General features: G+C 37.1%; 1 protein-coding gene across 4 annotated transcripts in view; it reads left to right on the top strand.

Moving 5' to 3' along the window:
• Positions 1–15647, top strand: part of LOC126161859 (organic cation transporter protein-like) — a 325910-nt gene that overhangs the window by 232769 nt on the left and 77494 nt on the right. For all 4 annotated transcript variants that reach the window (XM_049917973.1, XM_049917972.1, XM_049917974.1 and 1 more), the window contains 2 exons: positions 7172–7430; positions 7516–7684. In XM_049917973.1, coding sequence (XP_049773930.1) covers positions 7172–7430; positions 7516–7684 — 428 coding nt within the window. The remainder of the gene's footprint in view (positions 1–7171; positions 7431–7515; positions 7685–15647) is intronic.

Raw genomic sequence — 15647 nt, 5'->3', positions numbered from 1 at the left:
CTTAACAGTCTGATGTCATGATAGCACATCCATGCTGTGGCCCATCCACTCTAGGTGTTTACATTCTAACATTCTCAGTGTGTGACACACCTCAAACTTTCCTCCCCTGTCAGTGAAGGAACTATCAATTGGAGGACCCAGATAACTGAAACTTTTGTGCAAAATGTGCAAAATAGCTTCTGATGCAGGTAGGTAGCATCTCTTTACCTGCAAGATAAAGTTATATGTTATAATGCTGACACAACTTATCCACCCTATAGCAATTCAGCTGCATTTAGGTAAATCCAAGATCCAGCCAGTGGACTAGAAATATTAACAATCTTCTTTTAACCCCCCTCTTAGTTCTTTTCAGTGTCCTCAGAAATCTCAGCAAGTAAAATATGTCAGAATACCATTTCAAAGAAATGTAAAATCAGGATGCCACACCAAAATCAAACACAACAGTTGCATTAGACACATTGCCATTCGTCAGTGCATTAATAAACTTCACTTACAAGTAAGTCCATTTTTTCAACAGTACCTCCTCCAGCTATTTGCCCCCTGATCTAAAACAAAACTGCACCAAATAATGTCACATCAGTCTAGATCATCTGAATTGACTCTGAAATTCAAAACAGCTGCTCAGCTACTACTACTACTACTACTACTACTACAAAAAAGCTGCTGCTCCATGTGAATGCACTAAATGATAAAGTCCATATAATAATATTCCAACTGGGCCAACCTTCTTCTCTTCATGAGGGTCTCCAACTTGTCAGTACTTCTCAATTTTGTAGTGTCAGAGCAACTTGTAAAATTTGTTATGCATTTTGGCCCATTAGACATCAGCACTGTAGCTGCATAATGCCTGGCTTGTTTCTCACCCAAGAATATTCTCGTTTGTTCATCTACAGACCTCCAATAACAACTGTAAACTTGTTCCTCCAGACCACTAATTTAAACTATGAACAAAAATTCCCATGATATCATGAGGAACTATCGTAATACTCTGTGCAGTGAGATCATTCCCAACTGTCACACTGTGCTCATATTTGGAGAAAATTCCTCTTCCATCTCCCACAGGCTTCTGACAAACAGAGTTTCCCAGCTTCTATGCAGGTAGAAACATTTTCCAAAAATCCTGTGGAGGCTCATTTCTGTCACATCTATGGGAATTTGTTGCACCAAAATTAATGCATATTAAAATCACTTTTTTGAATTTGAATCTGAATCAAATAATAATTCCTTGGAGAACTCAACCCTAGTGACTTGGAAAGGATATGTCACACTCTATGCTTACAAGTCTACTGTGTTGTCATTTGTTTAAAGACAGTGATCGTATATGTAAATGGAAAAGATGGGAATTATAAATATATTTGATGAAACAGTGGAGTATTGGGTGCAGAATTTCATGCACAGTCCAAATCATCAGCAGTTGCCACAGTGTACCATTAACTAGCAACACCTACACAAAATATTTCTAGTGTGCCAAAGAAAAGTTCAATATTGTTATAATTCTTTTTGCAGTTCAATGATTACTGTATTAGTATATTACTTATAAGAGAATATTCTGAAAACAGACAAATAATTTTTACCTGTCCTGTGTTAATCATTTGTATTTGATCATTAATTTTTTACTGCCATTACTTTCCATTACTGGTACAGAAAATCCACTGGTTTTCATGACCAAAGATTCCAACCTCTCACTGTCTTGATATAGTTACTGTTAGGAAAATGAAACTTAATTATGTGATACTTTCACTTGGTTTAACAGTAAGCCTACCAGAGAAGAAGACTTTCAATTTATTTTTGTAGGTTTTGATTTCTATTTATATATTTATTGCTGTGTTCAAGATTTAAGTGACAAAAAGAAATTCGACATCAACAAAGTGAAAATACATACATGAAACTTACAGATGTTGTGACATTAGGTTTACCATCTTACAGACAAAGGTTTTATTGGTGATAAAAATGATGCTGAATAGAACTGAAAATATTCTATTCGACTTCATTGGCAGCATTTATGACTATCACAGCAAATGAAAATGGAAGTGTCAGTGTGGAGCCACAGTGTCCTTCATTTCATTGCAGTGTGTCTCATTTGTTACATGTAACTTCAGCTCATGTCACATTTGTGTATCATTCATATGGTACTACACTTCTGAAAATTTGTGTTGAAGTATAATATTACATACAGTTTGAAATAAATGTACTTGTTAGTAATGGATGACAAATTTTTCTGCAGTACATCATGTTTCCTGTCCTCATTATGTTGCAGTCCAAAGATTTAGCTGTTACACTTCTGATTTGCAGAAACAGTGTGTAGGCTGCTTTTATAGGTCATTGTGGTTAATTACAGATTTCTTGTTTAATTCTCACACCTATTTGTTAGTTTTCTTAAAGCTATTGTCATGTTCCTGTCACAACGGACATATCTCACAATTAATTGTTAAAAATATTGAAACGGAAAGTTGCTTGTCTTTTTAAGTAAATGTTTGTCTCTGTCCATAATCTATGTGCTAGATGATTTTAATCCCTTTCTAAATTTAATTTTGAACTAAATAAAGACATATCAATCAAATTAAGATATATCTACTTAAAATATTTGCAGCTGTAATATTACAATATCTGTTACTGCTACATCTGTGAAACATTCAGCCTTCCACAAATTTCTCATTTTTTTGGTATACATTGTGTATTTCTTATTGCAGGCTTGTCAGAAGGTGAATTTTCACTGGCTTCCTGCAATGCTCTAAGTTAAGATGTACATCCATATAAAGAAAATTTTAATATCACCATTTCTTTGTTTTTGTCTGTGTAGAGTTCCCTGATTTGAAGTATGCACCTACACTCAAAGGTGAGTGGCAAGATGGCATCATTACATTTGCCTTTTCAAAACTTACTTCTTATGCACACAAACCTGTACCCTTCTTGTTGAGTGTGCAACACATAACCTAATTTCACTAATAATTTTGTTGTCATGCCACAGCTCCAGTTTCTGTTAATGTAATCAAGTGAATTTTGAAATTGCTTTTTTTTTTATTCTTTGTTACTTCCAATCTCTTGGGTACCATCCAATTAATTACAATTTTCTTCTTTTTTTAAAAGGTGTAATTTATCTACTTTTGGAATGATAATATAAAAGTTAATTTCAAAGACTACACCTATTTCATATGCAACTTACATGTCATTTAGTTGTGAATGACCTATTAACATACAGAAGTAGTGAAGAAAGATTGGCAACAGTGAGTCAAATTTATACAGTTATTTGTTCCTCAGATGTTGTTGGTATACATTGTATATTTCTTATTGCAGGCTTGTCAGAAAGTGAATTTTCACTGGTTATCCCACATTTTTTGTTCAGATGATGATTCTGTATATTTTTAGTAAATAGTTACTGTGACAAGTTCATATAAAGAACAAGTGGTGCCATAAAGGAGCTCCAACACTCTATTCTGCTTTCGATGTCCTTCAACAACTATAGTTCCAGCAGTATTTGTTTATTCTTATCCTCCACTTTGTCATTTACAGTTTGCTCTTTTTGCATAATTGTTAAGTTTGTCACAGATTACCATCCTATGCTTTCCCCCACTGTATCTAGCACAACCTGCATGCCCCATTTCAAGCATCATACTGCTTTGTTACCCCCTCATCTCCCAATGATCCACATTATGGTGTTTCATACATGTGCAGTAAATCCATGTTCCCTTATAATAAAATTTTGCTTTGGTTACTGTTTACAAGCCTGAATTATTTTATATTGTTATTTTATTTCTTTTAATGGTACATCACTTCACTATCCTTGGAGTTCTTTTTTATATGTGATTGCTTCTTTTCATGATTTCCCTTCTATTTAAAGACACTATTGTACACATCATGCCTTATTTTAATATTTATTTTGAGATTTACATGACCTCTGTTTACATTATTTCATATGTGGAAATTCTTCCTCAAATATATTTTCATAATCTCTCTCTCTCTCCCTCTCCCTCTCCCTCTCCCTCTCCCTCTCCCTCTCCCTTTCCCTCTCCCTCTCCCTCTCCCTCTCCCTACCTCTCCCCCCAGAAATTAAGTTTTTTGTAAGACTTAAAATGTAGCTTCTTGCCAGACATAAGTATTGATATAGTTGCTTTATTCCTATTTGCAGCTCTCTTCTGTACTCTGCTATCAGTTCGTGATCTGCAAAAGCCAAGTGCAGCTCTACTGTAATTAAATGAAATGAAAGTAACCTTGTACGTTCTTCCTCCTACAAAACGACTGCAGATTAGTTACTTTGAATAGCAACACCAGTACTAAAAACAATGCCCGAATTATTCGATTTTTATTCTTTATTAATGTTACACTACAGGCAACAGTAAAATGGACTTTAGCATAATGCGTTAACTTGAAAATGACATGATATTAACTGATAAATAAATAATAACTGATCAGAACTGCTTACTGAGTAACACTGGTTAGAAATTGTTGATGCAAAAAAAAGAGTTCACTCGAGCTATAGCACCGTGACAACAAGTGGACAGTGAAAAAGAGCAGAAGTACGTATTCCATCACCTGTATAATATATAAATATAGACTGCACAACAGATATTCAAGGTATCCATTTTTAAAGACCACATGATTGATATTATGGGCTCCCTCTGCCAATTTTTATGGGTATTGAGAACATCATCCATTTTTGTTCATGAAAATTTTTATCATAATAGTTCTGATGATGTTCTGCATGCTTTTCTGGTAAATCTATCTTGTCACCTTCCTGGAAACTTAATTTCAGTAAATACACAGTATATTTATAAACATTTTAAAATGATATAGTACAGTGAGGGAGAATATTGGGTTTATGTGAAAACACCAACATTTGTTATTTTTGACTTCATCATACTACTAGCTTTCACCAACACTGTACATAAATTTTTCAATTAGATACTAATCAAACAATGGAAACTCCAGGTAGGAATATAAACAATGTAGGAAAAGATAGATTGCTACTTATCATAAAGAAGACACATCAAGCTGCAGACAGGTATGATTAAAAGACACTCACATGTAGCTTTCGGCCAAAGCCTTCATCAGTAATGTTAACACACAGACTCACACAACCAAGCACACCTCGCGCACACATGACCGCAACTCCCGCATCTCGGCCCAGAATGCATTCAGGCCCGAGATTCTGGACTTGGTGATAATGTGTACATGTGGAGTGTGTGCTTATATGTGTGTGTGTGTGTGTGTTTGTGTGTCTTTAGTGATGAAGGCTGTGGCTGAAAGCTAAATGCAAGTGTCTTTTTAACCATGCCTGTCTGAAACTTGACATGTCTTCTTTATAGTAATAGCAATCTGTCTTTTCCTACATTGTTCACTTACAATTATGTGCAGGAAGCTTTCTTCCTTTCGTTTCTTCTAGTATTACAGTGTCATTGAATGATGTCCTGTCATCTGAGGAGATAGTAGAGACACTATTTAGTGGAAGTTCATACAATGTAACCAAATGTGAGGGATTCTCTTTTAATGTTGTTTATCGTTAATAGATTTATTTCTGTGATGTAGAACTGTGAAATTCGTTTTGAGAGCCATGAATTTACGTGCCAAATCTGAATCCACACCCTTTAAATCATGTCTCATCATGTCTTGTGTCTGTTCACTATGGAATAACGTGAATGAATTCTTTAACTATAGCTGCAGCATGCACTGCTTCAGGATAAAAGAAAGGACAGTTAAAGATGGAGCACAAACTTGAAATGGGGAGGTTGGTGGAGGCAATTGGTTGTGTCATTTCAAAGGAGCCATCCTGATGTTTGCCTTAAATGAGTTAGAAAACCATGGAAGATTCAGTTGCTGGATGGGTAACTGAGCCCCAGTTCGTCCAAAAACAAGTCCACTGGCTCAACCTCAGCATCACCTCACTCAGTACTCGCAGAGGGGAACTGCTGATTGCAAGTATCTCCCTGGTTTCAAATGGATACCACATATTGTGGTTGCAGACATGGCATAATGTATTGCGTCAGCTGTTAAACAGACACAACAGTTAAGTAAATGATGTACAAAATATAGGAATATATAGTTTTTACCCCATGCCATTGGCCCTCTTGCCCCTTCCATCGAAGCTTTCAATCTGTACTCAAGTGTTTCACAGGCTGAACACTGCCCAAGATTAGCAGTTATCATTTCCATCTTAATCTGTCACAAAACTCTAAATTTCTCGCATACAGTCAGCACAAATGTCCTTTGTAAGGAATCGACACATTCCATCTCAGTTAAAATATGTCAAAGAGCATATGAAATATTTATTGTGTCATTCACTGTCATTTAATTTCCATTGAAACTGGCTATTTCATTATGGCACAGCTGCAAATGCTTCTACAAGTTCATAAGACACAAAAAATAATAATTAAAAAAAAAACAGTGCATTCATGCTTCCAATATGAGTGGTGGTAATTTGAATAGTGCTATCAGTAGTTCTATTTATAAATAGTAATAATGAAATACATTCAACCTTAAATCACTCAGCACAATCTATAATTACTTGTTAGAGTATCATAAAAATATTTTTTGGAAGTCTTCATATAGCTTGTTTAAGTTCAGAGTTATGAATTAACATTCAATGGCTATTACATTTTCTCATTTATTCAAGAGTATTACTTTTCCTGTTGCAGATACCCAAAATGTTTTTCATGACCAAATTTAAAACAAATATGTTTGTAAATTATATTTAAGCTTTTGTTTATTTTGTACAAAGTCACAGAATATAAAATACATACGATTTGTTAATTACTTTGCAGTGCATGTAACAACTGGTCAGTGCACTGTCTAACTTTGAAGAAGTATATTATTTATATAATGGTTTTCTGTGGTTATTTACAAGATATTTTGCTTTATTTATGGTGTTAGTTTGATGTAGTTCTCAATTCAGTTTTGAATATATGGATTTGACAAACAACATCAACAATAAAAGGCACAGATTACAAATTATTAGCAAGCCTAATCTTCTGGAACATGTCACAACATTACTATTGAGATTCATGTCAAAGATACCATCAGTCATTTTTCTTCATTGTCAATAATATGTCTGAATTGCCCTCATAAAAATAAATAACACATTAAAAATGTTGTTATGGCATTTTGTCATTAAGGTGATCCTAACATTTATTGGTGCCATTGACCAGTTTTAAAATGTTCTTATTACTGTCTATTTCAGTGGCAGCTTGTATGTAAAAGGAAGATGTTGGTACCAACATCTCAGTCATTCTACCTGCAGGGAGTTTTGTTTGGCGGAATCCTTTTTAAATATTTAAGCCAAGTATGGTCACCTCGTCTGATTCTCATTGGAGGAATGATAGTACAAATTATTTCTGGTGTTGGTGTTGCAGTTTCTCCATATTTCACTCTACATTGTGCACTCCGCTTTGTTACTGCTCTTGCTTGCACACAAATGTTCACTGCTGGCTACAACATCTGTGAGTACTATACATGTGATCATTGGATAATTTAATTTTTCATTGAATTGCTTGAAGACTGTGACATGTTATTGTTTATTAATAGGCACATCATTAATGGAAGGGAAAGAAAGAACAGTGGCTGGATGTTGTTATGAACATCTTTGGTCTGTTGGTGTCATAACACTTGCATGTATTGCAACCCTTTGTAGAGACTGGCGTCATTTGCAGCTTGCTATCTCATTACCAACTGTTCTCATTCTCTTACTCTTCAGGTACTGTATAAACCACGGTCATAAGAAATTTCTTAAAATATGTAATATTATAATGCAATATAATGTCACAGTTATGTTGCTCTGCTAACTCTGGTGTTGACTGGTTACAGCCAGCTGCAGATGACATATGTGACCAGTAACTCAAATGTTATGATTATTTTCTGCCATTTCTGTGTTTGCATTTCTGATTTATTGAACATCTTTGACACTTATCTGTTCCAATTTCTGGAAGCTCCTTGTTTATCTGCAAGCAGTAAGGGGATGGTGAGGAATGGTAAGCTATTGTGCCAGATACAGTTACCAAAATTTAAACAAATCGCTTTATTGAAACAAGCAAAAAATAGATTTCACTCAAGACAAACTCTGAGACAAGCTTAGAAAACATTACATTAGAACAGCATCTACCACCAATATTTATTAATGAGACTTTACCAAAAGGCAACTACTGGCAAAACTTACTAATAACCAAAACACACCAAAATTTACTTCTGTGATTTTATGAAAGCAACACTCTGCACTTTTAATCAAACAAACTAATGACATTAGTATTAATAATCACTGCCAACAAGATTTACTACTGCAACTTATAAAAAGCAACTGTTACCACAGCAAATTTGAGCAGCCACTGCCAACAGAATTTACTACAAAAGCTTAAGAAAAACAGCTGCTGGCACAATTTAATAGATTGATCAAATGGGCACAAACTTAAGCAGCAACTACCAAAAACAGGACCATAAAGAACTATCGATGTAATTAAAATTTAGTTTAACACTGCAGTTTAAACTGAACTTTAAATTTAATTCAGACAGGGCTAGTCCACCAAAATACTGGAGCAAATGCAAGGGATATTCAGAAGTAAGTTCCAATCAACTGCAAAATGGAAATTGCTGTGAAAATGACAAAGCTTTATTTGCAGCTACTTATCTACATAGTTGCTGATCCTACTTAAGACATCTGTCATAGCATTGCCAGTGCTTTCTGCCAATTCTCTGTGCTGGTGTACAGCTAATGATCTGTGCCAGAAAGTTGTCTTCTTAGCCAGCTGTTCATGTTAGCAGACATGAAATTCAGAGGGGGCCATTTACAGGCTGTATTTTGGGTGATCAAACACTTCCCATTGAAAACTCTTCAGGAGCATCTTCATTGCCCCTGCAGAATGTGGCTGACCATTGTCTTGAAGACGGAAATGCATAACACTTATGTTATGTGGGCTGCATAGCTTCAGCTGAAATTTCTCATCAGGCCCTCGTACCTCATGGGAGACACTACACTCTTGCCATCTTTACATGCTCAGTGTGCACTCAACACTGAGAAGAGTGATTTGATGCAATTGACAGGTGTATTAGAGACTCTGCCCAACACATCTGTGGAGAGCTTCATCAGATTTTCACAGTCGTTTCCATTGCGTGACCAATCAGAACTTGCTTTCCGAATAGCCCTTGTATGTTTCCTAGTACAGAACCAGCAGGTTCAATTAAATATTCAAATTCTAACCAAATGGTACAAACTTTATAACACACAAAACAGATGAACAAGCTAAAAATTACTAAAATATTCATATACAGAGTAGAACAACTTGAGGTTGAAAGAGCCACTCATACAAAGTGTGATAAACAACCTTAAATATAATTTAACTACACATCACAGTAGTGACTTAATTCATTTTAGGTTTAAATTTTGAATGGGACTCTCAAAGAACATATTAGGATTTTTCCAACCACTCCACTAATACTGCAAGATCACTTACATAGAGTTACTAGAAAACCACTTAATAAACAACCTGACACAACTAGTTCACTGATTATACTGTACTTCTGACAAAACTGGGGGTAACCAGGATGGCGAGGAACATGGGTGACAAGATCACATAACAACATAACACCGTTAAAACAAGGAATAAATAAATGTATAAGCTCTTGAGCTTTAAATCACCCAAAACAGAATCTAAAAGATGGGACAGCTCTGCAGCTCCTGTGGTCAGTCCAAAAGGGACTCAGTCGTACTCAAATTCCAATCCATCCAGGAAGTGGTCAAGGGCTTGGACTCTTCTGCTAGTGGTACCTGATGATAAGCCTGGTTAACATCAAGCACAGAAAAGTAGTGTGCACCTGAGAACCGGGTGAAGCAGTCATGCAAGTCTGGAAGTGAGACTGACTCCAAGATTACTTTCTGATTTGGTTTTGTGGTAGTTGACCACTGGATGGTGTCCCTGGTCACTGGCCTTGAGCACCAAAGTAATTGGGGATGCATAAGGGGACACAGATGGATGAACTTTGCCATTGGCCAGTTGCTCATTGATTATTACCTTTCTAAGTATTTTTCATTTTTTGGGGTGATAATCGATAAAGCAGCTGATGCGCTGGCTCCTTATCCATCACCTGAATGTTATATTCAGTTTTGTTTGTGACACCCATCTTATCCATCAAAGTCTCAGGATATTGTTCTAAAATCTGTAATGAGGCCCTAGCCTGCTTCAGATTGAAATAGACAGTTGAGAAGGAAACCCGCTTTCGATAACCAAAAACATCCCTCGTTGGTGCTTATGGTGACACAAAGGATATTTCTCCCTAGTTTAGGGAGATCTCCTGATCTCCTGATCAGTATAATTTAAAATACACCCAGCACATTTTTAAAAAATTGCAGCTTAACAATACTTCGGTACTCAAACCCTGTAACACAGTGAACACAATCAGCCACAACCACTGCTGAATTTTTAGATAAAATACTACCTTCCTGACAGTGGAAATCAAGCTCCCATTGACACAACAGCACCTAACATGAGGTTTCTGAAGTACCAGGAATTTACAGATTTGAGAAAACCTACAACACCAGTGTACATCACTTAGTGAGAGGTTGCTTCCAGAAGGTGCAAACATATTCATGGCATACAGCAGTGCATACAAAGGGCAGATCAGCTTGGGAGAGTTTGGCTTACCTCTGAGAGCTTTACATTTACTTATCTTTTATTTATAGAGAGAGTTTAGTCATTTTTTGCTCTTATTTTGGTGTGAATATTTTGTGTACAGTGAAGTAATTGTGTGCATGAGTTTCTTATTGTGTGTGTGAGTTTCTTATTCCACTTGAAACCAATGGAAAGAATTATGAAATTCAGTGTTAAACAACATAAATTTTATGGAAATCGGTTCACAAAATGAATTAACTGTACTAATACTGAAATACAATGTGTTACAACACTTGAATCAGCTGCAACTACTCCAAGTGCTTTGAAGCTAAAACTGAAATATTTGTTCAATGGACTTGACAGTATTAATGCTGATAATATAGAGATGGCAACTATCAATTCAGGTTGTGATATTGTTCAACTCTCTGTTCTATCTGAACTAATAAATAAAGCTTTTCAGTGTAAGGAATGTGGCAATAGTGGTGTGAAGGTAGTTGAGGAGATACATGCTAGAAAAGGTTGTGCATCAAAATTAAAAATTGTTTGTAATTTTTGTGATTTAAGCAAATGTGTTTATACCTGTGGCATGATTGAACAGAGAGTGTATAACACGCATATTTATCTTGCCTTTGCTATGAGGTGTATAGGCAAAGGGTACATAAGTGCACAAATTTTCTGTGCTGTTATGGACTTACCTCCCACTACAAGGTTTGACAGGTACAATAAAATTATTCTACAGACTTCAGAAGAAGTATCAAATGATAGTATGAAAAATGCTGTTCAGGAAAGTGTAGACATGAATGACAGCAATACATGTATGTCTGCAGCCCTGGATGCATCATGGCAATGAAAAGGCCATAGTTCCCTAAACGGTGTAGTGACAGCTGTGTCCTTGGAAAGTGGTAAAGTCATTACCAAGTATTGTCATGGCTGTACTAGTGGAACTGAAAATCATACATGTTTGATTAATTTTAGTGGTTATAGTGGAGGGATGGAATCTGTAGGTGTTGTGAAGATATTTCACAGGTCAGTGGAGAAATATGGTGTGACGTATACATCTTACCTAGGAGATGGAGACTCAAAAAGGTACCAAACAGTTTATTAATCAAACCTTATTCTGACACAAAAATTGATAAATTGGAATATGTTCGATGTGTCCAGAAAAGTATAGGTACAAGGCTGAGGAACATGAAGAGGAATTTGAAGGGAAAGAAATAAGCTGATGGTAAGTGTATTTATGGACGTCATTGGCTTACAGACGAAGAAACAGACAGATTGCAGTATTATTATGGACAAGCCATGAGGCAAAATAAAAATGACATAGAGGGAATGAAAAAGGCAGTATGGCCTACCTTCTTGTATAAATCCTCCACAGATGACAACCTATGTCATGTAAACTGCCCACCTGGCAGTGAGTGATGGCGTGGCTACCAGATGTCTTGTTACTCAAGGTGAGATCTACAACCATAAACATGTTTGCCATTTCCTATAATGGAAGTTATAAAAACTATATATAGGGAGCTTAATAACACAAGATTATTAGAGAAATGTTTACATGGTAGGTCTCAAAATCCAAATGAAAGTTTCAACAATTGCATATGGGAACAGATACCAAAAACTGTCCTAGTAGGACTAAAGACTTTGAAAATAGGTGTGCTAGATGCTGTTCTATGTTTCAGTGATGGTGCAGTGTGAAGGCTTAATGTTATGGAACTAATGGGAGTGCCTGGTGGACAAATATGCAAAGAGCTCTAAAGTTCTAATAGCCATTGACTGAAGGAGACTCTTCAAAGCAGAAAAATCAGTGGTGGAAGCCACTAAAGAAGCAAGAATAAGGAGGAGAAGTGTGAAAAAGAGAAGGGAGGAAGAACAACACAGGAAACAAGATGAATATGGACCAGGGGTGCATGAGTGCCATGCAAGTTTAATAGAGAAACCAAGTTTTAACTTTAACTTGAATTACCCAAAAGTTGAATTATTTCATGTTCTGGTACACTTTGGCTAAAAACTATTAAAGACAGAGAGCTGAAATTTTGTTTACTGCCTTAAAACATGCTTATCTAAAAAGTAGACTACACTTATGATTTAACTTTGAAAATAAAATTCTTTTTTGAGCAAAAACCTAAATTCATTTCCAAAATTTTTGATAATCATACTTAAAATTTTTTATACCACAATTTATGATAGCACCATCTTTTCAATAGTCTGCTTTAAACATAATAGTGTAAAGAACTTACAGGAAAAAACTAAATATTCTATTATGTTTGTATTTTGAGTAATGTGTACCTATGAAGTACATAAATAATTAGCATGATTTATTTCACTTGCATCAAAAAAATACAATAAAAAAAGTGTGAGAGCTAAAGCTGTGGGTCATACATAAAAATTTTCCCAAAGGATGTCTTAAAAGATGGTAAGCATTATATGGGCTTCCAAATCTTATTCATTGAGCTACACTGTTGAGAAAACTGACAATTTTTTCAAGGTTTCCCATGGTATCCATGGGCTAGTCTTGTTAAGAAATTCCTAACAAAAACAACTTGACAAGTGACTTTCTTCGGCAGAATATACTTAATGACATTCTTTCCATGATGGCATTAGCAGCTACTCTACTTAGTTTCTGCTCTGAGACAAGGGATACATGACTTGTAATATCATAGTATTTCTAAGGTGCAACACCATAGCCTGATTCTGCAATTGGACCATTCATCATAACAAATCAAAAATTTTCCCATCAGTGTCCATAGTCAATCTAGAAATCCATGAATTACAGGCAGAATAGGAATTGGCAGTTTATTAAACAAATTCCAAGTATGCAACCTATCTCCTTCTCTTGTACCAACTGCTTTTGAATCACCACATTCCCTAGGATCAGAATCCCTTTCTCTAACCATATTAATTTGCCTGTTCAGCAAACTTCCTTGAGTTGCAGCTTAATTACTTTATCACATAAAGGTTAAATTACTAATTTCTATTTAGGATCAGAGATAATGATGCTGAGGTCTTCAAAATGGTTAATGATACGATTTAACTGTACCTGAATCGCAGTACTTGTGCGCAAATGAGGGTACTACTCTACAATAACTGTCGGGGACGGCCAGCTTGTCCCACGCATCCCCTGATCGGACTATGGCTGTGGCTGCCTGGGATACTGCCCACATTGAGGCTGACCCCTCACCCGTGGTAGAGTGGGAGGTCATCTCGAGGTGTGGCAGGGGGCAAAAGACATTCCGGAGGGTTGAACGGAAGGCCTCTCCAGTTTGTCTAATGAACCAGTTTCAGGCTCTGTCTCCGGCTGATACTGATCTTCAGCTGGACATAGCTGCTTGTCCTGTTCCCGAGGTTGCCCCTCAGTCTGCAAGATCTGGGTGGTCAAAGAGGGTGGGCTTACTGGTAGTTGGGAGCTCCAACATCAGGCACTTAATGGGGCCCCTTAGGGATATGGCAGCAAGAGAGGGGAAGAAAACCAATGTGCACTTCGTGTGCATACCGGGGGGAGTCATTCCAGATGTGGAAAGGGTCCTTCCAGATGCCATGAAGGGTACAAGGCATACCTATCTGCAGGTGGTCGCTCATGTCAGCACCAATGATGTGTGTCACTATGGATCGGAGGAAATACTCTCTGGCTTCCGGCGGCTATTTGATTTGGTGAAGACTGCCAGTCTCTCTAGCAGGATGAAAGCAGAGCTCACCTTCTGCAGCATAGTCAACAGGACTGACTGCGGACCTGTGGTACAGAGCCATGTGGAGAGTGAATCAGAGGCTGAGATGGTTCTACGACCACGTGGGCTGCAGATTCCTCGACTTGCGCCATAGGGTGGTGGGGTTTCAGGTTCCGCTGGATAGGTCAGGAGTCCACCACACACAGCAGGTGGCTACATGGGTAGCAGGGGTTGTGTGGCGTGGACTGGGCGGTTTTTTAGGTTAGATGGCCTCGGGCAAGTACAGAAAGGGCAACAGCCTCAAAGGGTGTGGGGCAAAGTCAGGACATGCGGGGACCAAGCAGCAATCAGTATTGTAATTGTAAACTGTCGAAGCTGCATTGGTAAAGTACCGGAACTTCAAGTGCTGATAGAAAGCACCGAAGCTGAAATCGTTATAGGTACGGAAAGCTGGCTGAAGACAGAGATAAATTCTGCCGACATTTTTACAAAGGCACAGATGGTGTTTAGAAAGGATAGATTGCATGCAACCGGTGTTTGTCATTGTTAGTAGTAGTTTGTCCTGTAGTGAAATAGAAGTGGACAGTTCCTGTGAATTATTATGGGTGGAGGTTACACTCAACAACCGAGCTAGGTTAATAATGGGCTCCTCTTACCGAGCTCTCCCGACAGTGGCAGAACAACTGAGAGAAAATCTGGAATACATTTCACATAAATTTCATGAGCTGAAATCGTTATAGGTACGGAAAGCTGGCTGAAGACAGAGATAAATTCTGCCGACATTTTTACAAAGGCACAGATGGTGTTTAGAAAGGATAGATTGCATGCAACCGGTGTTTGTCATTGTTAGTAGTAGTTTGTCCTGTAGTGAAATAGAAGTGGACAGTTCCTGTGAATTATTATGGGTGGAGGTTACACTCAACAACCGAGCTAGGTTAATAATGGGCTCCTCTTACCGAGCTCTCCCGACAGTGGCAGAACAACTGAGAGAAAATCTGGAATACATTTCACATAAATTTCATGAGCTTGTTATAGTCTTAGGTGGAGATTTCAATTTACCAGATATAGACTGGGACATGCAGATGTTTAGAATGGGTGGTAGGGACAGAGCATCGAGTGACATTATACTGAGTGCACTATCCGAAAATTACCCCGGGCAATTAAACAGAGAACCGACTTGTGGAGATAACACCTTGAACCTACTGATAACAAACAGAACCTAACTTTTCGACTCGGTAAGCGCAGAACAGGGATCAGAGTAATAGAAGGCAGATTTCAGACTACCTAACAGATCAAAACGAAAATTTCTCCTCTGACACTGACAATGTTGAGTGTTTATCGAAAAAGTTCAAGGCAATCGTAAAATGTGTTTTAGACAGGTACGTACCAAGTAAAACTG

The sequence above is a fragment of the Schistocerca cancellata genome, chromosome 2 (genome assembly GCF_023864275.1).
Source record: "Schistocerca cancellata isolate TAMUIC-IGC-003103 chromosome 2, iqSchCanc2.1, whole genome shotgun sequence".
Lineage (NCBI taxonomy): Eukaryota > Metazoa > Arthropoda > Insecta > Orthoptera > Acrididae > Schistocerca > Schistocerca cancellata.
The sequence above is the reverse complement of the archived record's forward strand: the minus strand, read 5'-3'. Positions and strand labels throughout refer to the sequence as shown.